This window comes from Aspergillus fumigatus, chromosome 1 (genome assembly GCF_000002655.1).
Source record: "Aspergillus fumigatus Af293 chromosome 1, whole genome shotgun sequence".
Classification (NCBI taxonomy): domain Eukaryota; kingdom Fungi; phylum Ascomycota; class Eurotiomycetes; order Eurotiales; family Aspergillaceae; genus Aspergillus; species Aspergillus fumigatus.
Window position 1 is genome coordinate 2770222 of NC_007194.1, and position 25574 is coordinate 2795795.

A 25574-nucleotide genomic window follows, 5' to 3' on the forward strand; every position below is an offset into this window, starting at 1 on the left:
CGGAGTTGGCCGGGGTTTTGTTTCTGTTCTTATAAGCCATGCATTACGGGCAATCTGTCTTATAGTTTATACAATAATATAAATATTTCAAAGCAACAGACTCTTGATTTCCTCCACTGTTCAAACTGTCAAGCCCCAAGCCACCCAACCCAACGAGTCATACTCCGTACTCCATAATCCTATCCGAATACCCGGGGTCCCATCCAGCCAAGGACCTAAGTCGTCAGCTCCTAGCTCTCAAACCAATGATATTAATCTCATGATCTCAATCATCGCCCAGCAAGTTCCGAACAACGCTATAGTCCACTAAACTCCACAGATCAACATCGCCTCACCATTGTTCTTCCAAGTCTCCGTCTCCGTCTGTGGCCTCCACAATCCGGATTGCGCACTGCTTCTTCCATGTGGGATTATGAATCTTGAGACCTGAGTAGATTTTCATTTTCTCAATTGCACGATCGGTGGGCGTTTTTCCCGTGAGTATCTACTTCGTGCGGAGTAATACTGCCTCGCCTCATTTCATGATTCAGTTCAGCCGAGGGCGTCTCGCCTTACGGTTCGAATCTGTCATAAGTGCATGCTCCGGTTGAGGCAACTTGATCGAATGATGACTTCAAGAATACAGGGCAAAGTACTGTAGTTGTAGGATTTATACAGTAGAGTTGCGTTTAGCTGGAGCTAATGAGCTGATGTACATGCATAATGTGGCATTTCTTTCACTGTACTTCTACTACTGTAATTAAATATAAAAATGCAAGTGACTAGCCCATAACACCCTACCATGCAGCCCAACATGCACCGAAGAATGAGGGAAACCGCTGAATGCACCCAAGAACGTGAACATCGCCGTAAACAAATCACCCAAACAAATTCAAGCAAGATCGTCGTCCCATCCCAATTGCTCATAAATAGATTTCTCCGGCGTCACAGGCACCGCCGAGACGACCGGAACAGTCAGTCGGGCGCTACTCTTCACTGGTGTGGTGAGCACAGCTGCGGGGGAGGCGCCAGGGATGCTTTCTCGGACGGCAGTGTCTGGCTTCGGCGGTGTCTCGCTCACCGTAGATGATTTGAGGCCGATGGCCTGATCGGCGGATCGCGGTGCAATCGGCGTGGACGGCGCGACGTCGGCGGATTTAGGGATCGGACGTCGGGGGACCCGGAATAAGTTCTTCGCTACGCCCGGGGATTTGTCGTCCGTCGCGGTGTCCATCAGTCCCAAAGACTGCGCCGGCCGTCGCGACGGCGTCTCCTGGATGGCACCCATATCCCCCAAGACAGAACCAGGAGCAGCCATAGACTCAGACGCCAGAGTATTGGAGATGAACCTGGGTCGGAGTGTAGATGCTGGAACCACCTGTGGCTCACTAGCAAATGGCGAGGATCCGCTCTTACTTGGCGACGACCGCACAATATTCTTGAATGGCGGAGCCAAGCCCATGACGGCGTCCTTCTTGCGGCTTCCCTTCGGGGTCGCCATGACCTGCACGCCTTGCCCGAACGGGTTGCGGACGGGGTTCTTTGGTTTTCTTGAGCTGCCGCCCGATGCCCGCTTGACCGCATCCTCTACGATATCCTTCGCAACCAGTTCGCGATTGGGCTTGCGGAGGGCATTGATCGCCGCGTCAAGCTCCTTCTTCTGCTCCATCAGCATTTGCACCTTCCTTAGCTTAGCTTCGTGCTGACGAGCCACCGCGTTCAAATCCACTTCGCGGTTCTCCACCCGTTTCGGCTTCTGGATGCCTCCTCTCGCGCTGACGCTGAGCACTGGCAGCAGCGGCTCCATCGACTCGCGCTTGGCCCCAGCTTGCGACGGCACAGTGTTGGAGCGTCCCAGAGACCGGGGTCGTGCTTGAGAGGCAGTTTGCTGGTCGGTGAGCACCCGCTGCAAGGATCGACGCGGATGTCTCTGAGAAGACTGCCGCTCAGTGGGCTTCCCAGGCTCGGTGCGAGACGCCTTTTTGGTGCCGCTGGACTGTTTGGCCAACGGCGATATCGCGCCAGAGACACCGAGCTTGCGGGTGATTAACTTGCATCTGTCCGGCAGACGCGAAGCGTAGAATGGAACAATGACCTCGGTGCAAAAGTCCCGGACGGCATCGCTCTCGATCTTCTTACCTGTTTGACTGTCAAAGGATTTCGCGGACTCCGCCAAGGCTGTGTCATCGGTACTGACGGCATGCCAAATGCACAACCGGTCAAGGTGCAGTTCAAGCAGCACATCCAAATCCTGTGGCTTTTTCTTCGATTTCGTTCTGGTATCGTCCGACGGCTGTTCGGAAGATTCGTCCGTCTTTGATGTCTCACCAGGCCCATTCATCTCAAGGGCCAACGTCTCCAAAATGAGTAGAATTTGCAACTGTGTCTCTCGTAGTCGCAAGTCCGCGATGTGCTTCTTGAGCTCTGCGTCGCGCGACGACTCTGCAGGAACCCCATTGTCCGCCAGAGCTCGATCTCTCCACCACTTGCGAATGAACCCCTCCTCTTCTGGATAGAGCCCGTTCTTGCCCAACTTTCGTTTCCTGCTCTTGCGTTTCTTCCGCGCGTCATCATCTGACGTACTCAAAAGAACATCTCGGATGGTCGAAGGCAGAGTTTCACGATATTTCAAATCCATCTTCTTTGCGGCCAGAATAGCCTCTCGATAGAACTCTGCAAGATGTTTAGGTGTATTAGTAGAATACGACCCGGATGTTTGGAAGGCGGCGCGGCATCGTGCCAGAGGTCCTTTGGCGAAATATGCCACAGAAGTCTGGGAAAATTAGCACATAGACCACAAAGACAACAGAGATACAAACCTTGGAGATGTAGAGGGCTTGCAGGTAGTGCTGTCTTATAGCATCCAGCAGCTCCTGCGGAGATTGCGAGAGATCAGCGGGCCGAGTGTCCGCATTAGCAGCAACGTCCCCGAACACAGCACCATCAGCATTCCGGGAATCGTGCAGCACAAACGGCATCTGCATTTCTGAGCTCGAACTCTGGTCCATTGGCAGGGCAGGAGGAGCCATCGAGGACCTCTGCTCAAGCGAATCCACTGGGGATATCTCTTTCCATGTCCCGTCAGCGCGAGCATCAACGGCCGCCTCATTGAAGACAAGCGAGACATCAAACTTTGCGCGCTTGGCAGGCGGTGGAGTAACGGACGTTGGATCTTCGATTTTGGCCTGCTGCCACCAGTCCTCTCCATTTTCCGCTTCCAACGGGAGGTCGGGTTGAAAACCCTCGCCGCACCCGGTAGAGGGGTTCCATCCCTTGACCGCAACAAAGATATCTCCCTCCTCCACACCACGAGCCAGCTTCGACAGAGCATAGATACCCCTCTTCACCCGCTCCACAGCGTACAATTCCCCATCAGGAATCAACCGCACAGCCAGAACGCACGGCTCAGTTCGACTCTGCAGACCCTCCTCCAAAAGAGGAATGTTGGCTACGAACAAACTTCCGCTCTGGATCTGTGACAATGCGGCAGCTGAATCGAGCCATGAGAACGGTAGCCGGGATCGCGGGACGACGGCGATCGGTTCAAGGACGTAGGGATCGTCTGATAAAGCTGCGGCGTGGGCCTACATCGGAGCCAGTTAACGAAGGTTATGCTTCTGCAGCTGCTAATGCAATGTAAAATCTCACCCTGATACTGATGACCTGTCGGGAGAGTTCCCCTGTAGAAGCGTGGTATGTCTTTCGCTTCTTTAAGGGAGGATGAGTCGTAGAGGGTTCATGGAGTCTGTTCAGCGAGAAAGAGCTGAGGGTTTCGAGCACGCCGGAGGAGCGACGCGAGGCCATGGACGCGTCTATCGGGCATCAAGCATTATGATTTTGATATTAAAAGAGGATAGCCGTGTAGAATAGATATGAGCAGTTAGTTAATTTAACAGCACGGAGTACAATTGAAACGATTGCCGATTCGACGTCTGTAAAGGATCACAGAAACGGTCAGCTGGTGGGGAAAGTCCTTTCACAGATGTCGCGATTCGCGAAGACAAGCTTGGCGTCTGTCACGCGTCTCGTTGCAGCAACAACAGCTAGAATATCGAGTCTGCTCGCGTGCATGTCGAGGACAGAATAATAAACGGTAAAACAATTATGGACTGTCTCTTACACTGTCTTCTTGGTCTTGCTAATTTAAATGCAATTTATCGCCATCGCCAAGTGCTATGGCTCCACGCATCGCGATTTCCCCTTTGGGTAAAATGACAAATCTTCGCCTCTTGACCCGTCAACGTTGTTTGTTTCTAAGAAATCAATTACAAAGAAGATATGAATAGATGTATCATGGATTATTCTATTTAGCTAATGTTTAGATTAGCTCGAGACAACGGTTGAAGAAGACCAAGCTCCTTTCAACTGGCTACCGACATCTCTCCTTCGAGGAGACATCATCCGGAGCACATGGATCCATGTGCCACAGGCTGACCTAGCCAGATAGCGCTCGTAGTCTAGTAGATGGCCTCGGAGGAGGCATGTGTTGAAGACTTCCGCTCCCTGAAACGCCGAAAACATCCCAGCCCAATAGATGAAAGTGGTATCATGTTGAATTTATCCTCGCCCAAACCAGCCTCCTTTTTTGCAGGAGACCATGCAGATATATCAATAGAGAAAGAGGTCCGAAGAAAAGAAAAGGCTTTTTCGAAATATGTCTATGCTCTCATGCTTTGAGTTGTTGAAAACAAAGCAAATTCATCACATTCGTCAAAAAACAAAAGACAACAAGTCCTACGCGGTCACTCAGGACGCATTTAGAACTTGAGAGTCTTGGGCTTCTCCCATGGGAAGCTCTGGTTGGTGAAGTGACCGTTCTTGGCCGTCTGGAAGTAGATGGGCTTGGCAAGGTCGAGCTCCTTGACAATGACACCGGGGCGGAGATCGAAGTTCTTGCGGATGATCTCGACGAGCTCATCCGAGGACTTCTCAGAAGTACCGTAGGTCTCGACGAAGATGGAGAGGGGCTCAGCGACACCAATGGCGTAGGAGAGCTGGACAAGGACACGGCGGGCAAGGCCGGCATGAACAAGGGACTTGGCGATCCAACGACCAACGTAGGCAGCGGAACGGTCGACCTTGGAGTAGTCCTTGCCGGAGAAAGCACCACCACCGTGGGCACCCCAGCCACCGTAGGTGTCGACAATGATCTTACGACCAGTGAGACCGGCATCACCCTGAGGACCACCGATGACGAAGCGGCCAGAGGGCTGGATGTGGTAAATGGTGCGGTCGTCCAGAAGCTCAGCGGGGATGACCTTCTTGATGATCTTCTCCTTGATGACAGTACGGAGCTCCTCGGTGGAAACATCATCGCTGTGTTGAGCAGAGACGACGACCGTGTCCACGCGCAGGGGCTTGACGGCACCGCCGTCGTGAGCGTACTCAACGGTGACCTGGGTCTTGGTGTCGGGACGGAGCCAGGGGATGGAACCGTCCTTACGAGCCTGTGTCATAGCAGAGTTGAGCTTGTGAGAGAGCAAAAGGGTGAGAGGAAGGAGCTCAGGGGTCTCGTCGGTGGCATAACCGAACATGATACCCTGGTCACCAGCACCAAGCTTCTCAAGAGCCTCATCGTAGTGGAGACCCTGAGCAATGTCGGGGGACTGCTGCTCAATGGCGACAAGGACGTTGCAGGTCTTGTAGTCAAAACCCTTATCGGAGTCATCATAACCGATGTCCTTGATGGCACCACGGATGATCTTCTGGTAGTCCAGCTTGGCATTGGTAGTGATTTCACCAAAGACCATAATCATACCTGATGCAGAGTTAGCACAAAGACGTCAATCAAGATACGATGAAAATAATTAACATACCAGTCTTGGTAGCGGTCTCACAAGCGACCTATACGGGAGGCAAGTCAACATCCATTGACTGATATGCACAGCAAAAAAATTGGCGGAAATGGGCCCAGTCCAATCAAAGCGGAGAAAATTTTCTGAAGGGGTTTTTTTGGGGGTGGGGGGAAGAATGTACCTTGGAGAGAGGATCCTCAGCAAGGCAGGCATCAAGGACGGCATCAGAGACCTGGTCACTGTTCAATTGTCAGATGGATTGAATGAATTGAAATAAATAAAGGAAAATTTCAACTCATAAGGACACATATATCATAAGAGAGGGGCAGAACTCACGCAATCTTATCGGGGTGACCCTCACCGACCGACTCGGAGGTGAAGAGGAAAGTGTTAGACTTCGCAACGCTGCCCATTGTGAATTGTGATTATGAACTAGGAAGAGGGAGAGAGAGAGAGAAGGAAGAAGAGGAAGGAGAGGAGAGATGAAAATATAAAAAAGGTAGATAGACTAGAGATATAAGTACAGAAAGAGGAGGGGGGAAGTTGGATGGATATGAAAAATGGATGGAGGGGGGAGATGGAAAAAGGAGGAGGGGATTTTGGCCGTATTAATGAGGCCCCGATTGCGCCATCTTGCTCCGGCGGTGACCACAGGCAGAAAAGAGGAAATGCTCTCCCACTTTTCGTCCGGAGTCCGAATGCATCCAATCGGTGCTGATGCTAGTGGCTGAGCATCAGTCCTACTTGGGGGTACCTTGACAGTGCTGACAGCAGTCTCTAGTTCACTGTCCAATAATTGATACTTTCTAGTTTAGTGCGCAGTTAGCGTGCATATGTCTATTGAAGATTTCGGATTGTAACCGAATAACCTGCCGAGCGCATCTAATTTCTACCGCGTATAACCCTTTCATATACGCAAGCAACACAAACACAAAATGTCCAAATTCGGAGTCCTGGTCATGGGCCCGGCAGGCGCCGGCAAGTCGACCTTTTGCAGTGCCCTTATCCAGCATCTCCAGACCACGCGCCGAAGTTGCTTCTATGTGAATCTCGACCCCGCCGCCGAAAGTTTCAATTACGAGCCTGATCTGGACATCCGCGAGTTGATCACATTGGAAGACGTGATGGAGGAGATGGAGTTGGGTCCCAATGGCGGGCTGATTTATTGCTTTGAATTCCTGCTGCAGAACCTGGACTTTTTGTCGCAGGCGCTGGACCCGCTGAGCGAAGAGTACCTGATCATCTTTGACATGCCGGGGCAGATAGAGCTTTACACTCATATCCCGCTGCTGCCGTCGCTGGTGCAGTATCTTTCACGACAGGGGCCGCTGAACATCAACCTGTGTGCGGCGTATCTACTGGAAAGTACGTTTGTCATAGACAAGGCCAAGTTTTTCGCGGGCACACTCAGCGCCATGTCTGCGATGCTGATGCTGGAGATGCCGCATGTGAACATTTTGAGCAAAATGGATCAGGTGCGGGATATGGTGTCGCGGAAGGAGCTTAAGCGATTCGTCAATGTCGATGTGAATCTATTACAAGACGAGATCGGGGGTGCAGAAGAGCCAGTCGAGGGAGACCCCAGTTCCAAGGATACTCTGCTGAGTGGGCGATCGTTTAAACGGTTGAACCGGGCCGTCGGGCAGTTGATTGACGATTTCAGCATGGTGTCTTTTCTGAAGCTTGATGTTCAGGATGAAGACAGTGTGGCCGCGGTGCTGAGCCATATCGACGACGCCATCCAGTTTCATGAGGCACAGGAGCCGCGGGAGCCAAACGACGAGCAGGACGTGGACTACGAGGATGCCGATATTTGATCCTCATCTCGTCCACTCACGACGTACGCCTTACGACCTCCACACTATACGACACGATCCACCGACGTATCGACGTCTGCACTTCGTCAGCCGATGTGCGTATCACCGTCGAATCGCATCAGGGCAGGCCCGCCGGGCTTGTTATTCGCCAAAGCAGCGGGAACAGAGGCACAGCTCAGGAACCGGACCAGAGACTGTACATACCGCGTCGCACCAGCGCATACATAATACCTACACCCCGAAATGAAATCATGTGACATGAACCACATGAAATGAACCATTATGCATAAACGTCGTAACTGTAGCTTAAGGCCAGCCTCGCCGTCCCGTCCCGTCCCGTATCACTCCAATTCAATAATCACAATGCCCCAATCCCAACAACCAAGACACAAAAAGGAAGAAATCACCTCCCCTTTTTGGCCCTCCCCCCATACCCCCGGGGTGCCTCCCGCCTATACCCATATCCATACCCATACCCATACCCACCAGCCCCAGGACCGCCAGACGGAGACCTCCCACTCTCAACGCCCGCCAGAACCTCCTCCACAAACCCCCAAAGAACACCCAGCAGCCACCCAAGATCCCTTCCCGCCTTCTCTACCCCAACACTGTAAACATAGCAACCCAGCGCAACGAGGGACCCGTAAAACACAACCCTCACGACAAGCATCACCCAGAACATGACCACCCGGCGCGCATAATCCAGGACCTTGAGCGAAACGACCAGTATAGCAAGGAGAAGTAGCACGGACACCAAATCCGGGGTCGAGGACGCGAGGACCCGTGAGAGGGGCGTTATGAGGTAGGGCTCTAGGTAGGTGGTGCGAATGCTGCTGAACGACAACGACGACGACCAGTGTGTGGCATGGCTGCGGAGGTGTTGGAGGGTCGGATGTGTGAGGAGGGGGGTCAGGTAGTCTGTTGTTGTATTTTTATTTCCCTGTTAGTTGGGTTTCATCTTCTACGTTATATAGACTGGGGGGTGTGATGGATGGGGGTGGCGGACCTGGTAGGTAGTATTCCATTTCTTAGTATCACTGGTCTATCCCGGAGGTTTGGATCGGCTTAGGCAGAAGTATGAGGTAAATATGCCGGTGACGCTGGTAGAAGACATGCAGATGATAATGCTAGTTGTCTTGTTGTTCTCCGAGAGAGGACAAATTGCGTGGATGCTGATAGATAAAAGCATGTGAAACAAACAAAGCAAACAAAACTGGGCCGTTGCGGAGTTATCTCCACGCTACAGGTGATCACCGCTTCAAGATTAATAACTTGAATACTCCTCTAGTTAGTTATGTACATGAAGATTACATCATCCTCGTGTGTTGATCACGCTGACAACCGTCTGGGAATATAGCAGAAGAACACCATGGTATATATACATTATAGATTAGAATTATTGGGCCATCAAGGCCTTGAACGCGTCTCGCTCGGCTTGGATGTCTGCCTGGAGTTTTCGAGTCTGGCGGAGTGCTTCGTCGCTGCAAACAGTTAGCTATCTCGTATTCACACCGGTTATAGAAACACGTACCGGTCAGATTGTAGTTCGGCCACCTCGATTTGGGCCCGGTTCATCCGACCGACCACCTCCTCCATCTCCGTATCTGCATCTCGCAGGAGCTTCTCCAGCTCCTTCACCCGCTTCTCGAGTGTCTGCCTCTGGATCGCCTCGTCCAGCGGGATCCCCTTGCCACTGGTCGTCTTGTCCAGGCGGGGCGAGCGCGCGCCAAATGGTGAGCTGGGCGGCTTTGGCGACAACGCCGCCGGGCTGCGAGAGCCGTTCTTCACACGCATCAGCTGCGCGTTGTGGCTGGCCTCGAGGTTGCGGATCTCCTCCTCGTGTCGCGCCATTTCCTCCTCGGAATGCTGCTGCGCCAGCAGCAGCGCCTCTTCCATTTCCTTGAGTCTGGCCTGCAGCTCGTTGATCCGGGCCGCCGACAGCTGCTGATCCTTCTCACCCTTGCCAATCGCCTTGGCCAGGCGGTTGCGCAGGGAGTTGTTCCTCTGCAGCTGTTGCTGCACATGATTCGCCAGTGCTTCTGTGCGACTGATGGACGCCGCAAAGGCCTCACTCTCCACCAGCGGAGAGTGAGCAGCACTGGCTTCGACGACTTCCCGTTCCGCCTGCAACTGCTTGTATGCCATCTCCAGAGACGAAGAGGTCGCGATGACCTCGGCAAAGCCGTCACGTTCGGATTCAAGTCCCTCCGGGACCGCGATATCATGCTCCTGCAGCAGAACGCGCAGCGAAGTGGTCTCCTGCTCGGCACGGTCCAAATCCATCTTCAACCCTGCCAGTCCCTTTTCGCATTGCCACTTCTGTTCCAAGGCATCCTCTGCCCGCTGGCGGAGATGATTCACCTCCTCCCGGAGATTCCGCACCTCGCGTTCGTACCCCAATCGACGTGGCGAGCCCAGTTCCTGGGCACGAGCCAGCTCCAACTCCATGAGCTTCAGGCGCTTTTCGTACTCTCGAGCCTGCTGTTCTTGTCTCATAAGTAGATACCGCAGGGCTTGGTGCAGCGCATCCCGCTGCGCTTCCACATCTTCCATACGGTCCGCCAACGTCTCGCGATCCGGGCGATCCTTGGTCGACACGGAATTTGACCGAGACAACGAGTTGGACCGCGACAGCCCACCTACACCGCTCGATTTCGAGTGCCGTGCCAGCGAATTTGACCGGGACAGACCCAGTCCCGCGGGTCTCCGTTGGGGCAGACCACCTTCCTCGGCGATCGACGCGAATCGACTGCCTTGCAGTTGCGCCAGCGAGGCATTCTCGATTTTCAGAGCCTCAATCTCGCCGAGTAATCGCTGAATCTCCGAGGACTCGGGGGCGGGTGTGCTCTGCGGCGGCTGTTGCTGTTGCTGTTGTAATTGAGGAATCACATTATCCCGCAGATGATCGCGCTCGTTTCGCAACTGCTCCAGCTCCACTCGCATCGCCGTCAAGAGATCTTCAAAGTTGTCCTTGATCTGACGTTCCTCAGCCAGTTTTCTGCGGGTATCTTCCAGAGCAATCTCGAGCTCCCGAGCCTTGGATGATAGGTCGGAGGACTCGACTCTCTCTCGTCGTAACTGACCACATTAGCTGAGCCAAAGCCGACAGAACCAGGGGGGGGAACCATACTTGGTTTACTTGTGACTCGAGTATCTGAACATGAGACTCGGTTGCGGCCCGACGGGCTCTCTCTTCCTGCCACTTCTGCGACAGCTCAACCTTGAGCTGTGCACGTTCCTGCTCGGCTGCTCGCCGATACTTGTCCAAGTCATCAATTTTTCCGCTGGCATCGTATATATATCGTATCGAGCTAGTTCCGGAGTCGGAGAAATAGTCGCTGGTGCGCCGGTTGGCGTCTTGCGGTATCTCGGATTGCAACCGCTCGACCAAGTCTTCCAATTCCATCTCCCGCCGGATGGAACCGGCCAGCTCGGAGCTGATCTCGCGAAGTTCATTTTCGAGATCCGCGAGCTTCGAGGCAGACGCGGCCTCGAGGATACTGGCGCCGCTTAGGGAGGGGTTGCGGGCCGGGACCCGAGTGGGATCAAATGGGACTGTGGTCGAGGGGGTGATGGAGAAGGAGGTGGTGGGCATTGAAGGAGGCATCGGAGATGGGAGAGGGGACCGGCCCGAATCCGAGATCTCGGTGCTCGAGGACTCCGCGCTGGGCGATGTGGTGACGGCTTTCCAGCCGAAAAAGGAGCTGATTTTGTTCCCAGGGGTCTTGGGATGTTTCGAGTCCGAGGAGCTGGCCGATGCGGTTCGACCGTTGGACTCGATGTGCAAAGGCGGTGGGCGGCTGGATGATAGACGGAATGCCATCGTTTGGGCACGCCTGTGGCCCGGCGGAGAGTTGAGCACAGGGATGAATGGTTCGCTGACAAGACGGGTGTGCAATGGGGTTCCAGTCGAGAATTGAGCGGTGTAGATGGACTCCTCGTCGTCCTCCCCGTGCCAGTATGCGGCGGAGGTATCTATGCGAAGGGGAGGAGCGGAAGTGCCGCCTCGAGAAGATCTGGGGAAGAGCAATTGAAGCACGAGGTTAGTCCTATAGCGTCCGAAGAAGGGCATCTGACATTGAGTTTGGATTTCGGATAGAGAGGAGCGGAAGAAACGGGAAAAAGCGAAGACAGGCGACTATTTAAGGGGCATGCGAGGGGGGCGAGCCCCGAGGAAGCACGGGAGGGCGAGCGTGAGCCCAACTACTGTCATACCTGTCGAGGTCCTTAGGTACAAAAAGGGTGTCTTCTTCATATACTGATGAACCAGAAGAGAGAGTGTAAGCGTGAGAAGCAGGGAGGTTGCTTCTGATGATGGGAGGGGTGGAGGATAGGGCTTTGGTGGCCTCCAGTGGAGGATCGGTAGATATCTTGGCCGCGGGAGAAGAAGTCGCCGCACCAGCTGTGATTGCCGTAACAGGAGTAGTGGTAGTAGTATCAATTGGCGTGACAGGAGACGTCAAAGAAGGCCGAGATTGGCGGGAAGAGTTCACAGGGGAAGAAGCATGCTGCTGGGGGAGGGGCTTTCTGCGCACCGGAGAGGCAGTACCGGTGGGGATAGAAGGGTGATGATGGTGATGAGAAGTAGAAGGTGGAGTAGGAAAAGAAGAAGCAGAGGAAGGAGGACTTGGCCAACTGGAGCTACTGGCGCTCCGGCTGTCTTGGGAGTGTGGATGATAGGCGTCGGGGGAAGAGGATGATACTAAAGTGGTCAAGGTGCCAGCTGCAGGCGGAGAAGGCCAGCCCACGGGCATCTTGGGGAGGGGAGAAGAAAGAGGGAAAGTCGATCAGGGCAGGAACGGGACGAGAGAAGGGGGGTGGAAACGACGGTCAATGAATGTGAAGATTAGACTAGACGGCTAGTAGCTCTCTCGATCGACGCACCCTCATGTTGATGACGGACAATTCTTAGGACGGATTGAGAGAGAGCACGGGGCGGGTTGAGGATGACACGCGGCCACTAGTGCATATCTGGTTGTAGGAGAATTGGCCGGATATACTTAGTAACAATCGGGGACAGTGCCAGGGGAAAGGAAGTTTGGGTAATTAGAAGACTGACAAAGGCAGTGAAGAACCAAGGGGGTTCAAAGAGAAGAAAGGGCAAGGGGACCAGCAGCGGGAGAATTAAGGAGAAGAATACTTCATAGTAAGTCTAGACACCAGACAGTGGTAAACTAGTTCGAGTCCTCTCGTCTTCAGGTAGTATTAAGATGGTATGCAGCGAGACTAAGAAAACTAAAAAAACCAAATTCTCTATCAGAACTGTTCTTGGAGCACTCTGGTTGGCTGATTCTCTCGTGGGATTTTTTGGCGCTGCACAGACGAGGTGGAGCTTTTTTCCAGGATTGTTTGATATCAGCATGTCGATTCGCGGCTGTTTGAAGACCCCTAGGCGACGTACTATAATTGCACAGCGAATGACGATACTTGCCTTGTATCAAAGGGGAGATGTGTGCATTCTCTCCAAAGACATTTTTTTTCGACTGTTTTCTTGGTGTCAGGAGTCGAGTCAGGAGTCAAGAACACTGGACACAGCCATTCCACCACTAGTCTTTAACTGAGTTCGTGATTACTATCTATCTATCTACGGGTTGATCGTTTTGATCTACAGTACCGTTAATCTCAGTTGAGCATACAGAGTGTAACCTCTCACCTCCAAGATACCCTCGCACGGCTCATCAAGGCCGACTCTAGTAGACTAGACTGGGCGGATCGGCAGACCAAGCCAAGGCCAATTGTGGAGCCCAGCACTTTCAGGGGTAATCCAGCCTGAGAGCGGGAAAATCATCCCTATCAGTTGGGAAAAGGCTCATTGCTATTCAGCATTCAGCGTCTACTTATCTCTGAGAAGTATCAGTGATGAACATAGGCACGGGATCTCCTGCGAATCAATCAGATTGAAGCGTGAGCGCGTCGACAATCTCAACTCCAGGAGATTCTCTCCATCCAAGGGCCCGCATTAAGCGCCCAGTGGCACTCAGTAGTCATCCTTGTCCTTGTGCGCATAACCTTAACCACACATTGACGTTGATTGGCAAGTGTTCCGTGACTACGGAGTATTTCATTGATGAGAAGCATGTTGCAATTCGCATTCGGCATAGATGCTATATAGAAACAAATCAATATGAAACAGCGGCCAGAAAGAACTGTCGACGGCTATTCTGCCAACTATTGCTGCCACCACGCGCCACAAAGATCCAGATAGCCCAGGCTTCTTTTGTCTCGGACGACTACGGATTTATTCGAAGAAGTTTTAAGTCTTTGGCCCTTCATATGATGCTTGATGGTATGATACATCGCTAAATATATCCAAGAGATCCTGGATTGGCCCAGCAGTGGCTTGATTTATTGTACGACTATTGACCAGTGTGTCAATGCTTGACTGTCCTAAATAAAGTAACGGAAGACAATCAATCTGCAAGGGACTTTTAATCAGACTCAAAGGTACCAAGTACACCTGTTACGAATTCGGTCAGTACTCCGTCTCTACTCGCAAAATTTGATGACAGAGCATCAATATGAAGTAACAAACAATGTCTTCAATCTTGGCCTCTCGAGTTTTCGAGAATGCAAACGCCATTGAATTAAACTGCGGCCAATGCGGACTTTATGCAGTATGACCAAGGCTTTCTCGTAGAGAGAATGTGGCACTGTGACACGTCACATTCTTCGAACTACTATCGATATCCTAGAACAGTTCGTCAAGTACATTCTAGGAGAACTTATCCTAACTTAAGAGATGAAGAGCTGGAGAGGCAAGAATCAATATTTCCAGGCTTCTTGCTCTAACTGTATATGCAACGGGACATCCGCCAAGTGCGATTATTATCTGAGCCGAACGCAAGGATGGAATTCAGACGACGATGTGTAAGCTTCTACCCATTCGAATCTCTTTTCCTCCTGGCTTATTCTATCCGGTCGAGGCTCAATCCAATGCATCTGGCGCTTCTCGGACTCCCAGCACACCTATCGCCACTCCTGATATCCTCCCGCTGGACCTGGATGATGAATTGGGAAGGATGGACTATGGCCCTGCATGACGGGTAGACGCAAAGCGAGAATACGTAAGGTTGGGTCCAGTCGATGACTAAAGGGGTACACGGTTTCTTGCCACATTTCTTAATGGCTATGAAGGTGTATGGGTAGAATACATATTAATTCAAAAGCACAAGATAAACTGAAGTATCCACCAACGCCGGGATATCTGAACTTCCCAAAAGACTGCCGCCCAAGGCCAAGACGCCTAAGACGTTCTGTACATAATGCAGAAAAAACTGAATCACTGGGAAAACGCTCACTTCTCGCTTGTCATAAAACGCATATAATGACACACTCTCGTTTCAGTACGGGATGAAATCGAATCTCATTCGATCTGGGCCATGTTAGCTTCGCTCACATCCCAAGAAAGAAGCAACCTACCTAGATATTGACTCCAGCCCTCATCCTCATTCAACTGGTCAGCCCAATACTGTTCCAGGAACTTCAATGACTGAAGCACATTCGGCACACGGATGGTATCGTGCAACAAAGAAAGCAACTGCCGGACCCTCTCGCGATCCTCACCCTGCGCCTCACAGCCCGCAATGAACAACGGGGTTGTGAGCATCGTCCACGGGCTCAGCCCCGTAGATGGCCCAATCTGCGCCGTGCACTCCAGAATCCGCTTGACGGAGTGCTGTACGAGGGGGGAGGAGGCGGGCAGTCTCCGGAGTCGTCGGTTGATTTGGATGAGCGCACTGTGCTGGAACGCCTCGTTGCAGAGCATGAATTCCCGCACGCATTCGGCCGAGAGGCCCTCAGCGACGCCTGGGTAGAATGTAGGCTGCGAACTTGCGTCCCGGGCCATCAGCGTCCGGACAGAGGACTCGAGGATGGCCGCCTCCTGTGCACTGGCCATATCGGTGTCGTCCGATATCAACCCTGTTCTTTGTCTCTCGTGCTGACTTCGCCAGGCTGCCGCCCCGATTGCACGGAAGACGGCCGACAAGTTTACTGTGAAACCCCAGTAGTCGTCGAGATAGTCCGGTGCGTCTTGTTGGCGGATGATCTCGGAGGCTGACTGTCCCATAGACTCTTCGATAGGTGGCCCATTCCCCGTCAGTGCAGTCAGGGACACAATCGATTGGTACCACCGGTCCAAGTACCGACGGAAACCCTGCGACGAACCCGGTGATTCATTCCCCTTGTGATTCGTAGCAAGCATAAGAGCCTTTGCACCCTCAACATGGGCTCGCCACGAGTTCGGATGGATTGCTCCGGAATGAATCTCCGCTAAACAGAGCGTGCGTGCCGTTGCGAGCAGCGCATCCGATCTCTTGGTGCTTGGGGTCTGCAGTTCATTCCGAAAGTGCTCGAGACTGAGGGCCATTAACCGGGCAATATGCGGGGCAGACTTGACGTTTTCCGACTGATTGTTTAGTGCTTGTAGGTGGATCGCCGACAGCGCCATTGTAGCATATAATAACGACGGGGTCTGGAGGGCCATTGGGACGAGCATCTTGCAGATATCCTTTTGCATGCTCGAGTGGCATGCTGTGATTTGCGACGCATCCTGAATAAAATGATGAAGCAACGACTTTTGATCAGGAGACAGAGAAGCAAAAGGATCCACACGTGGAGAGAGCGCTGTACTCGACGTAGCGGAAGGGGATTTAGTTGTGTAGATAAATTCACCTGGTGAGTATTCTGGAGGAAAACAACCGATCAGCCAAAGAAAACCAAAAGCAAAGGAAAACAAGGGTCATTTGAACACATACCAAGCTTCTGCAACCCTCCATTGCTCATACAGGCTCCTAACCTCGACCGCGAAAAAGTCCGTCCTCCCCACTGTAGCTGCATCGCATATCGACACTGCACCCCGGCCGCTTGACAACGACCGCAGCTAGGTCGCTGTTCGTCACATTTCTGTCGTCTGGCTTTGCACCGTTTACACCCATTAAATGACCTGGACATGGATTTGGGGCGAGGCTGCTGGATTTTCACGGTTCTCAAAATCTGCGTTTTCTTCCGTTTCCCGGGGTAGCCTCGGAGTGATCTGCGGTGGGGGTTCTCCTGTTAATCAGCGTGGAGTTGATGCGTACATCGACATAGACTCGAATCAGAAAATCGTATCCAGTTCAACAGATGTTAATAACGGAACGCAGGGAGAGATTCAAAGCAGATGCGACGATATCAACAATGGTCAGGAGTCAGAGTCTCTTGTGGGACTTGATCGAGTGATAAACGCAAATGCCGGCCGCGGTGAGATAGTCTCAACTCTAAGACACTGACTTCGACAGTGTAGCCTTAGCGGCCGATCATCCACCGAAGGTCCACCTGGAGGTTATCGATAGTCTTAATGAGCGCAAAATCTGAGAGGTTTGATATTTCACGATTTCAGGACAGCTTGTTGGGCGTCATCTCCCCTACGTGGACTTCCTTTTTTCCTGGCTGGAAGTGTGATGGCCTGGGGCACAACATACTCTGATCAATGTGGGGTGCGAAATACGAGGAAAGTGGAACTTCTCAAACTTTGCCTGGGCTAAGAGTTGATACTAACGGGTGCCCCAAATCTAAGACAATCTAAGACTCCATAGATCTTTGGAGCCTGCGTATCATATTGGAGCCTGGATAATGTGTGCAAACAGGATATATCTATCAAAACCAATCCGCACTGCTACAAAAGGGAATATGTTTGAGCGGTTGAACAGTCGAACAGCTGAACAGAAAGATGGGAAAGTGCGCTGCGGAAGCATCCAGAATAGAAAAATATGTTCATCTCAGAAACGAAGACACAAGAAAATAAGATGTCATCGGTACTATACCTACATCGCCGGCAAGCCGAACCTCAAACGTCGAGAATCCTTGTAATGTGAAACCATATGCAATACACGATCAGCCCTCGAAAGTGTAACGGAGCCATTCTCCGACGGCTCGCAAGCTCTCCCACCGCACAGACTCGTCCTTGTCAGCCATTAGCTCCATAACCCGAGTCTTAAGTCCCAGCTTCTCCAGCTGACTGCGTCTCTCCGGCATTTCTTTCACCAGCTGACCGACATCGTTGCAACCAATTGCAAGAACCTGCTTGTCGTTATCCCAGCTCTTGGACAGAATCTCGGCAAGCTTTTTGGGCAGCGCGCCGTTCCCTTCATCTAGGATTCGACGGGCATTTTCGGCCCAGAATGTCGGGTTGCGATGCGGCGGGGACCAGCGAAGGTGACCTGACTGTAACTCGGCGGCGTACTGATCAAATGTCGTTTGGGTCTTGGTGTATTCATCTAGCATCTCAGACAATGCGTTCAGATCTTCCAGTAGGTCTGGGTCGGTCAAGTGGCGGCCCGAGAGGTTGGATAGCAGAGCAGGAAGGCGGACAAATACAGCAACTGGAAGTAAAGTCGTGCGGTTGCTGGAAAGGAGGTTGTTCAAAGTTGCGAGAAGTAGACGAGTCGTCTTCTCTTTCGGGGATAGACGCAGAAGTTGGGTATATAATTGGACAAACTCATAATCCCTGAAAGTCGATTATTAGCCGCGGACTTCTCCCATGCTTTGGTATGTTAGATGGTGAACGTACGACTGTAGGCCTTCTCCAACAAGACTCCCTTCGAAGCTCAGCTGCCAGAGTACCAAGAGAACGCGGTACAAGAGCTGCAGGCCGACGCCACCAGAGAGGCCGGGCTCAATGGCTCTTGAACTGCCCGCCAGAGTGCTCGCACTACTACTGTCTTTAGTTCCCGCAGCAGCACGAAGAATCTCGATCAAGGGATCGATGGTCTCCTTCCTCTGATTCCAGAACATTTCGCGCGACCTCGAATTCCGTAACAGCGCCGACAGCCCCTGAACTCCGATATCCTGCAGCCCGCTGTCTGGGTTCTGAGTTAGGGTGGAAAGATAGGTGTATAGCTGGGGAAGCGCCTCTTCATCGCGAACGGCTGCCTTGGTTGAAGCAGCAAGGCTGTGAGAGACAAGTCTAGTCAAAAATGTGGAGGTGAGCAGCGGAATAGGATCCTCGGCGTTGGTGGAATGACGCAGGAGCGGGAGGAAGGGCTTGTATGGACTAGGATGCGCGATCAATGCGGAAGAAAGCGACGGGACATCTGAGTTGTAGGGAACAATTGTCAGCGCAAGAATTCTATGTAGAGTGCGAGTATATCATTACCGCTAATCAAGTCCGTCGCCAGCACTAGAATGTACTGCACAATATCGGTCCTCTTGGAAGCCGAATCCAAGACACTCTTGCTATCGGCATTGCCAGCCAGCAGTCCAACATAGCCCTGAAGATCGCCTTCAACCGTTTGGCGGCGCTGCTCTTTGCGGACCTTGTCCACGGCCTTGATCTTCTTAAGATGGTCGTCGGTGATGTTGCCAGCTCGGACAGCTCCCTCCCACGGAATCGGGCGAGCTCGAATGTTGTTCTGCAAGGAGCTCAAATAAGTCGGAGGCTCCAGAGACGTCGACGACATGATGCCTGTCTAGCTGTCTGTAATTTTGAATGAAGCTCGCGCCGACGTCTCCGCTTCAAGAAAGGGATGGGGAAATGCAATGATAAGGGAGCTGTGAGGTTATGACGATGTTTGAGACACATGGAGTTCCCTGTCCCATCAGGTAAGGCTGCCAAGAGGCGGGCAGCCCACGTTTTGGCTCCTCAAGCCGCTCTCGGTCTACGCAAGCAGGCAGTCGCTTTTAGTATTGATTAACGTGGACATTTGAGTCGTTCTTGCATTAGCTCTTCTGCCTTGAGCTCTCTTTCTTTCTCATCCCCCTGCCATTCGTTCGGAACTTGCTTTCAACCCTCATTGATCTCATACAATAGATTTTAGCCATCTGTTTTATCGAACTTGTGACGACAAAGGAACATCAGATCGCATCATCGTCATCCGGAAACTGCTGCCTCCCATGACACCGGCTAGGTGATTTGCTACTAGCGAGTAGCTGACTTGGTCAGAGGCAACCCCAAATCATTCGCTGGCTACGACACCATGGCGCAGAATACACAAGGATCGAAATCAAGATGGAAAGTCGGCTCGTTTCTGCAGCAGGCAGTCGCTGGCGTGGAATCCAGACTGGATATGATCTTGGCTGAGGAGGAGGACCAGAAACCGTTGTCGAGGTCCTCATCGGTCAAGTCAAAGCGGAACGAGAGCTTAGGGCAACAAGCGACAAGCCCAAACCCGACTACAAGCAGTATGGAGTCTCTGAAGGTCCCCGCGGCAGTCTCAGGATCTTGTGGCTAATGCTTCCCAGCTGTTTCGCGGAGCTCATCCAGTGCGCGGAAAAATGACCGTCTACAGGAACGCTTGGCTCGAGCAATGGCTAAATCCAATGCCGCCGGGAATGGTGTGTCGCAGTCCCCTCCGGGCAGGGTCTACTCGCCAGCCAGTTCCCTACCGAGTAACGGCACACGATCAAGTTTAGATATTGAATCGAGTATTATCTCAACTACAGGGATCGCAGAAGAACGCCCGGATAGCCCGCTTGTCCGAGAAGCACACTCACTGGAACTACCGGCCGACTCTAGGACTAGTCACGACTCCGGTGCTGTTTCGCGAAATTCTAAGGAGCTCACCGCACCGCATATTGACGAGATCGTATCTACGGAAGAGTCTATAGCCGAACCACGACCCTCGCAAGAACTGGGCACAGCAGAACAACATGAGACCGGCGATCTCGAGAGCCCGCGAGTATCGCAAGACTTGAAACAAGCTGCGAAAGACACCGCATCGGATATAAATAGCGATAATCCAGCCATTGCGCAGCTACAGGCAGAGCACAAGGCAGCGGAAACCCGCTGGCAGGAGGAGTTACATTTGTACATTGAACGAATCGATGCGCTGCAATCTAAATTAAAGTACCTGGCTAAAGAAGCCGCCGAATCTGCTAGGAAGGCTGCGGCGACCGCTGAGCCTGGGAGTGTCGAAAAGCAGCTTCGGGAGAAGGACGAAAAAATTGCGCTACTACTTGAGGAAGGGCAAAAGCTCTCCAAGTCGGAGATGGACCATCGAACGGCGATCAAGAAGCTCCGCCAACAGCTGGCAGATAATTCGAAGATACAGATGGAGACTAAGAAGAGAACAGAGAAACTCGAACGGGACCTGGCAAATTTAGAGGCCAGAGCAAAGCGTGCTGAGGCTGCGGAGAAACGGGCGAGCGAGTCGCTCTCCTCCCAAACAAAAGTTGCACGGGGCCTCGAGGCCGTTACGAATGAGCGGAACGCATTGTCTCAGACAGTACAAGAGATGAAGTCACAACTCGCCCGAGCGGTTGCGCGTGCAGAAGCAGCAGAGACCAAAGCCGCATCAGATGCTCTGGAGAAGGAGAAGCAGCGTACGGCTCAATTGGAAGAGGAACTTGCGAGTGTGAAGATTGAGCGCGAGATTAGTGAGGAAAAACTGCGAAGGGAAGTTGCAGATCTCAAGGAAGGCATAGCGCAAGAGAAGGAGAAGGCTAGGTTACTTGAGGCCGAGCTCAAGGGAGAGCAGTCTGTCCTGGAGAGCAAAATGGAGGCGCTGCGCGCTAAAGCAGAAGAAGCCTCGTCCGGTTCGACTGGTGAAACTCAGGCCAAACTGTTGCGCCAGATCGAGACATTGCAAACGCAGTATGCAGTCGCCAGCGAGAATTGGCAGACCCTCGAGGGTTCGCTACTTTCAAGGCTAGCCAATTTGGAAAAAGAACGGGACGACGCCACAAGGCGAGAAGGGGAAATGCGACGAAAGATGCGTGAAGTGGTAAGTATGGCCTTCGTTGTATTGTCAATCTTAGTTGCTGGCTAACACCAACGTAGAATCTCAAAGCGAAGAAGCTTGAGGAAGAGCTCGAAAATGCAAGGGAGACCCAACATGATCTGGAGAGCAAACTTGAAAGCCATGTTCAAGAAATGCAGAAGCTGGATCAGAAACTCAGAAAGGCAGAAGGTGACCTGGTTGCTGCACAAAAAGACTTCGCTGAGCAGCAGAAGGTGTGCGATGCGACATGGGCTCAGAAACTTGAGGGCGAGAAGATGAAGTGGCGGGAACACGCACTGTCTATTCAAAACTCCCTCCAAGAATCGCGTACTCAGTCGCCTGTTGCTCTCAATCGTAGACAGAGCAACCTTGACACAACCGGGGCGTCTCTGTCCGACTACAGGCCCACGAGTCGCCGTTCTTCAACGCTCCTGACGACATCATCAGATGTGGGCACTCCCCCGCGTCAGAATTCCCTTCCTGTTCCCGTCCTATCCCCTCCGATGTCAACAGGCCTGTCAAACCCTCCGATAATGGAGTCTCCAGTCATCACCTTTGAGCCAGATGACTTCTTCAGCGGCTCTGCGACACCGGCTACCCCATCCGCTTATGGATTTCCCCCAAGTCATCATTCGCGAGGTATCAACGACATCATTTCGGAGTCGACTGTCGGCGCTGGGCCATCTGTTCAGTTAGTTGAGCGTATGAGCGCTACGGTTCGCCGCTTAGAGAGCGAACGAGCCGCAGCCAAGGACGAACTTGCGCGGATCACTAGACAACGTGACGAGGCTCGAAAGCAGGTTGTTGACCTCATGCGAGAATCAGAGGAAAAGAAGGCCTCTGATGCTCGTGTGCAGGAGCTGGAGACAAGACTTGAAGACCTGGACCAACGCTACCAAACGACTCTGGAGCTGCTTGGCGAGAAAAGCGAGCAAGTCGAAGAGCTCCAGGCTGATATCGCCGATCTCAAAAAAATATATCGGGAGTTGGTCGATAGCACCATGAAATAAGACCTATCACTCGACTGGTCTCTTTTCGGAAGAGACATTGACTATTCTTCGCTGGTTTCTTTCTTTCTTGTGTATATATTTGTTTCCCTAAAAATTTCCCCTCCTCAGATCTAGAAGATCTCATGTATACAGACTACCCTGAGATAGAACATTCAACATTTCAAATCAGTGGTTCGCTTTTATGATCAAGTCCCATTTTAATACGTGGAGATGATGAATGAGGCCCTGGGTATCCGATACATATTATACGGTAATCGCTCTGCAGTAATACATACTGGCTGCGTTCAAATCAAAGTTCAATACCCTCTCTCTCGGCAGTTTGCAAGATATATTTCTTAACCTAAAAGAGATCGACAGTCAGCTCGTTTATACATCAGCCACGAAAATCGCGGACAACTCACTTTCGCATCCGGCGCCGTCTCAATAGCCAGACGACCTTCAGAATCCTTCTTGTCGGCCTCCGCACCAGCCTTGAGCAAAGTGATCGCCGCATCCCCATGACCCTCGGAGATGGCATGATGCAGAGCTGTCAAGCCATCGATATCGGTAGCATTGACCGGACTCTTCCCTTCCTCCAGGAGAAGTTTGATGATAGGAATGGATCCGATCGCCGCAGCGCGGTGAAGTGGTAATTGCCCTCTTCTGTCCTTGACTCTGGCACTGCATTTGTTGGCTAACAGCGTGCGCACGGTGGAGAGGTTGCCTTTGGACGTTGCGAAATGGAGGGCATTCTGGTTGAAGCGAGCGTGTGGGAATGAGAAACTAGTAGCTGGGTCTGTAGTCATTGATACATACCTGGCCTGAGACACTCTTGACGCTGACATCTGCACCTTTCCGTAGTAACAGGTCGATGATGGGATCGCCTTCTGCATTTTTCAGGCTCGCTGCGATCATGAGCGGAGTCCATCCCAATCCATCCTAGTAGAGTATTAGCAGTCCGTCATAGTCCTTCAGGTCATATGCGAGAGTTCAACTGACCTCCACGTCTGGATCGAAGTTCTTCTGAGCTACTAAGAGTTCTACTATGGGGAGATGATTGAACGCAACGGCCCAGTGGATGGGGAGACGCTCGTCCTCATCTTTGACCGTAGCGAGTTTCGGGTTTGCCTGCGATCAAGATCAGCATAGACAAGCCAAAGGACAGTGCCCTCGTTGCTGAGACCAAGTAATAGACACCTGGGATGATCTATATGCGGCGGGGCAGCTTTCCGCGCACTTACATTCAACAGCGATTCAGCAATCGGAGCTGTCGCAAGTTAGCTCCAGAAGTCACATATTTTCAGAAAGCAACAGAAGTACTTTTGCCCTCTCTAGCTGCCTCATGCAGAGGAAATTTCGCTTCTTGATCTGGATCCATGATGATGTACTAGACTGCCTGACTAGTGTGGAGCATGGCGAGAAGCTCTGGAGGGGAGCTATTGACACCTGAAATCAATGCTGTGCCTCAGGCATTCAGCAAAGCTCTCTCCGCCGAATGGCAAATCGAAGGCCACTGCTGTCAAATTGCTAGCCTGACCATCGACTCTCATTCTCGCCATCTGCACCTTTCAGCTACAGTCGCTTTCCTTGTATGACACATCACGGATGCGGTGACTTTAATCAAGCAAATTCCACCACCAATCAGGCCCTTCGAACAGGGTTCAGGACGCGTACTGCACGTCCTCTCTGGCGACCTGCGTCAGTCTTCAACGCCCGCAACGCCCAGGATAATCATTCGGCCTTCTGAAATCTGGGTCGAATTTCTACTATTTGAATACCATGGACGTCTTCCCTTCTACCACACCGGACGAAGCCGTCCGCAAATCCGCGAAGCGAACCGCTGAACTTTTCGGCTCCGAATACCTCCTGGTCACACCTAGCGTCGCCGATGGATCGATCGGACTATCGTACCGAAAAAAGGCGGAATACTCAGATGTGAAGGAATTACCTCCAGCTCTTGCCGAGAAGCAGGCGAAAGCAGCAGCGGCAGGTCGCGCGAAGCGCCCAAAGATCCAACCGCAGACGAAGCCCCAAGCAGACGGAAGCGGCGCCTCGATGTCCCTCGTGAAGAGGGCTGCTGGACCGGCTGCAGGCGGAGTGGGTGGTGAAGGTCAACCGAAGAGTTTGATTCAGAGACCCTCGGCGACGCGACAGCAAAGACCTGACTGGCATCCTCCGTGGAAGCTGATGAGAGTGATTTCGGGACATCTGGGATGGGTGCGGAGTTTGGCGGTGGAACCGAACAACGAATGGTTTGCTAGCGGTGCAGGTGACAGAACGATCAAGATCTGGAATCTTGCGACAGGTGCTCTTCGTCTGACGCTGACGGGCCATATCTCTACTGTCCGCGGCTTGGCCGTGTCTCCTCGACACCCGTACCTCTTCTCCTGTGGTGAAGACAAAATGGTCAAGTGCTGGGACCTGGAAACAAACAAGGTCATCCGTCACTATCACGGTCATCTGAGCGGAGTATATACCCTCGCATTACATCCGCGCCTCGACCTTCTAGTGACCGGTGGTCGAGATGGTGTTGCCCGAGTCTGGGATATGCGGACAAGAAGCAACATCCACGTCCTGTCAGGCCACAAGGGCACCGTTGCCGACTTGAAATGCCAGGAAGCCGACCCACAGATTATTACCGGTTCTCTCGACGCTACAGTGCGCCTGTGGGACCTTGCAGCCGGAAAGACTATGGGTGTTCTGACGCACCACAAGAAGGGCGTGCGCAACCTCGCCATCCATCCGCGAGAATTCACCTTCGCCAGCGCCAGCACAGGAAGCATCAAGCAATGGAAGTGTCCCGAGGGTGACTTCATGCAGAACTTCGAGGGCCACAATGCCGTCATCAACTCTCTTGCCGTGAACGAGGACAACGTCCTCTTCTCCGGTGGTGATAACGGCTCCATGTGCTTCTGGGACTGGAAGACAGGCTACAAGTTCCAGTCCATCGACACCATGGCGCAGCCGGGTTCTTTGGACGCCGAAGCCGGTATCATGTCTGCTACATTCGATCGCACCGGCTTGCGTTTGATCACCGGAGAGGCCGATAAGACTATTAAGGTCTGGAAGCCTGACGACGAAGCGACGCCAGAGTCTCATCCTGTCACTTGGGCACCGACCCTTGGCAGACAGAGATATTAACTTAGGCCATGGATGTCGTCTTTTATACCCTTGATCTAAATGCAGAATCGGGCTGTTGTTTTGTTCTTTCGTCGCATATGGAGTTCAGCGGTCTTCAGAGTGATGTCGATACAAGGTCACGGGGGGAATCTACAAAACATATTCTCTGGTTGTATG

General features: G+C 52.4%; 10 protein-coding genes across 10 annotated transcripts; 3 read left to right on the plus strand and 7 right to left on the minus strand.

Moving 5' to 3' along the window:
- Nucleotides 1-372: 372 nt before the first annotated feature.
- AFUA_1G10620 (uncharacterized protein) lies at nucleotides 373-4221 on the minus strand. Its single transcript, XM_747335.2, has 3 exons — nucleotides 3628-4221; nucleotides 2799-3563; nucleotides 373-2752 (listed from the first exon to the last, which is right to left on the minus strand). The coding sequence occupies exons 1-3, from the start codon at nucleotides 3781-3783 to the stop codon at nucleotides 872-874; spliced, it is 2802 nt and encodes a 933-aa protein (XP_752428.1). The 5' UTR covers nucleotides 3784-4221; the 3' UTR covers nucleotides 373-871.
- A 38-nt stretch (nucleotides 4222-4259) lies between these two features.
- On the minus strand, nucleotides 4260-6344 carry AFUA_1G10630 (S-adenosylmethionine synthetase). The gene is made up of 4 exons (XM_747336.2): nucleotides 6111-6344; nucleotides 5956-6013; nucleotides 5796-5823; nucleotides 4260-5737 (listed from the first exon to the last, which is right to left on the minus strand). The coding sequence occupies exons 1-4, from the start codon at nucleotides 6185-6187 to the stop codon at nucleotides 4737-4739; spliced, it is 1164 nt and encodes a 387-aa protein (XP_752429.1). The 5' UTR covers nucleotides 6188-6344; the 3' UTR covers nucleotides 4260-4736.
- A 365-nt stretch (nucleotides 6345-6709) lies between these two features.
- On the plus strand, nucleotides 6710-7591 carry AFUA_1G10640 (putative signal sequence-binding GTPase GPN3; the record flags this gene model as incomplete). Its single annotated transcript, XM_747337.1, has 1 exon — nucleotides 6710-7591. One exon carries the CDS (start codon nucleotides 6710-6712, stop codon nucleotides 7589-7591), a length of 882 nt encoding a protein of 293 aa, XP_752430.1.
- A 403-nt stretch (nucleotides 7592-7994) lies between these two features.
- AFUA_1G10645 (Apq12 family protein) lies at nucleotides 7995-8805 on the minus strand (the record flags this gene model as incomplete). The annotated part of the gene is made up of 2 exons (XM_077803903.1): nucleotides 8598-8805; nucleotides 7995-8509 (listed from the first exon to the last, which is right to left on the minus strand). Exons 1-2 carry the CDS (start codon nucleotides 8614-8616, stop codon nucleotides 7995-7997), a joined length of 534 nt encoding a protein of 177 aa, XP_077660073.1. The 5' UTR covers nucleotides 8617-8805.
- A 3-nt stretch (nucleotides 8806-8808) lies between these two features.
- AFUA_1G10650 (uncharacterized protein) lies at nucleotides 8809-12788 on the minus strand. The gene is made up of 4 exons (XM_001481673.2): nucleotides 11807-12788; nucleotides 10722-11607; nucleotides 9123-10669; nucleotides 8809-9072 (listed from the first exon to the last, which is right to left on the minus strand). The coding sequence occupies exons 1-4, from the start codon at nucleotides 12343-12345 to the stop codon at nucleotides 8988-8990; spliced, it is 3057 nt and encodes a 1018-aa protein (XP_001481723.1). The 5' UTR covers nucleotides 12346-12788; the 3' UTR covers nucleotides 8809-8987.
- Nucleotides 12789-14954: 2166 nt separating this feature from the next.
- Nucleotides 14955-16679, minus strand: AFUA_1G10660 (Zn(II)2Cys6 transcription factor; the record flags this gene model as incomplete). The annotated part of the gene is made up of 3 exons (XM_747339.1): nucleotides 14955-16216; nucleotides 16348-16625; nucleotides 16672-16679. The coding sequence occupies 3 exons, from the start codon at nucleotides 16677-16679 to the stop codon at nucleotides 14955-14957; spliced, it is 1548 nt and encodes a 515-aa protein (XP_752432.1).
- Nucleotides 16680-17464: 785 nt separating this feature from the next.
- On the minus strand, nucleotides 17465-19029 carry AFUA_1G10670 (H(+)-transporting V1 sector ATPase subunit H; the record flags this gene model as incomplete). Its single annotated transcript, XM_747340.1, has 3 exons — nucleotides 17465-18077; nucleotides 18141-18663; nucleotides 18726-19029. The coding sequence occupies 3 exons, from the start codon at nucleotides 19027-19029 to the stop codon at nucleotides 17465-17467; spliced, it is 1440 nt and encodes a 479-aa protein (XP_752433.1).
- A 516-nt stretch (nucleotides 19030-19545) lies between these two features.
- Nucleotides 19546-22298, plus strand: AFUA_1G10690 (M protein repeat protein; the record flags this gene model as incomplete). Its single annotated transcript, XM_747341.1, has 3 exons — nucleotides 19546-19750; nucleotides 19811-21291; nucleotides 21348-22298. 3 exons carry the CDS (start codon nucleotides 19546-19548, stop codon nucleotides 22296-22298), a joined length of 2637 nt encoding a protein of 878 aa, XP_752434.1.
- A 335-nt stretch (nucleotides 22299-22633) lies between these two features.
- Nucleotides 22634-23655, minus strand: AFUA_1G10700 (ankyrin repeat domain-containing protein; the record flags this gene model as incomplete). The annotated part of the gene is made up of 5 exons (XM_747342.1): nucleotides 22634-23029; nucleotides 23094-23216; nucleotides 23277-23405; nucleotides 23519-23544; nucleotides 23598-23655. The coding sequence occupies 5 exons, from the start codon at nucleotides 23653-23655 to the stop codon at nucleotides 22634-22636; spliced, it is 732 nt and encodes a 243-aa protein (XP_752435.1).
- Nucleotides 23656-24056: 401 nt separating this feature from the next.
- On the plus strand, nucleotides 24057-25418 carry prp46 (WD40 repeat domain-containing protein; the record flags this gene model as incomplete). Its single annotated transcript, XM_747343.1, has 1 exon — nucleotides 24057-25418. One exon carries the CDS (start codon nucleotides 24057-24059, stop codon nucleotides 25416-25418), a length of 1362 nt encoding a protein of 453 aa, XP_752436.1.
- Between the last annotated feature and the right edge of the window lie 156 nt (nucleotides 25419-25574).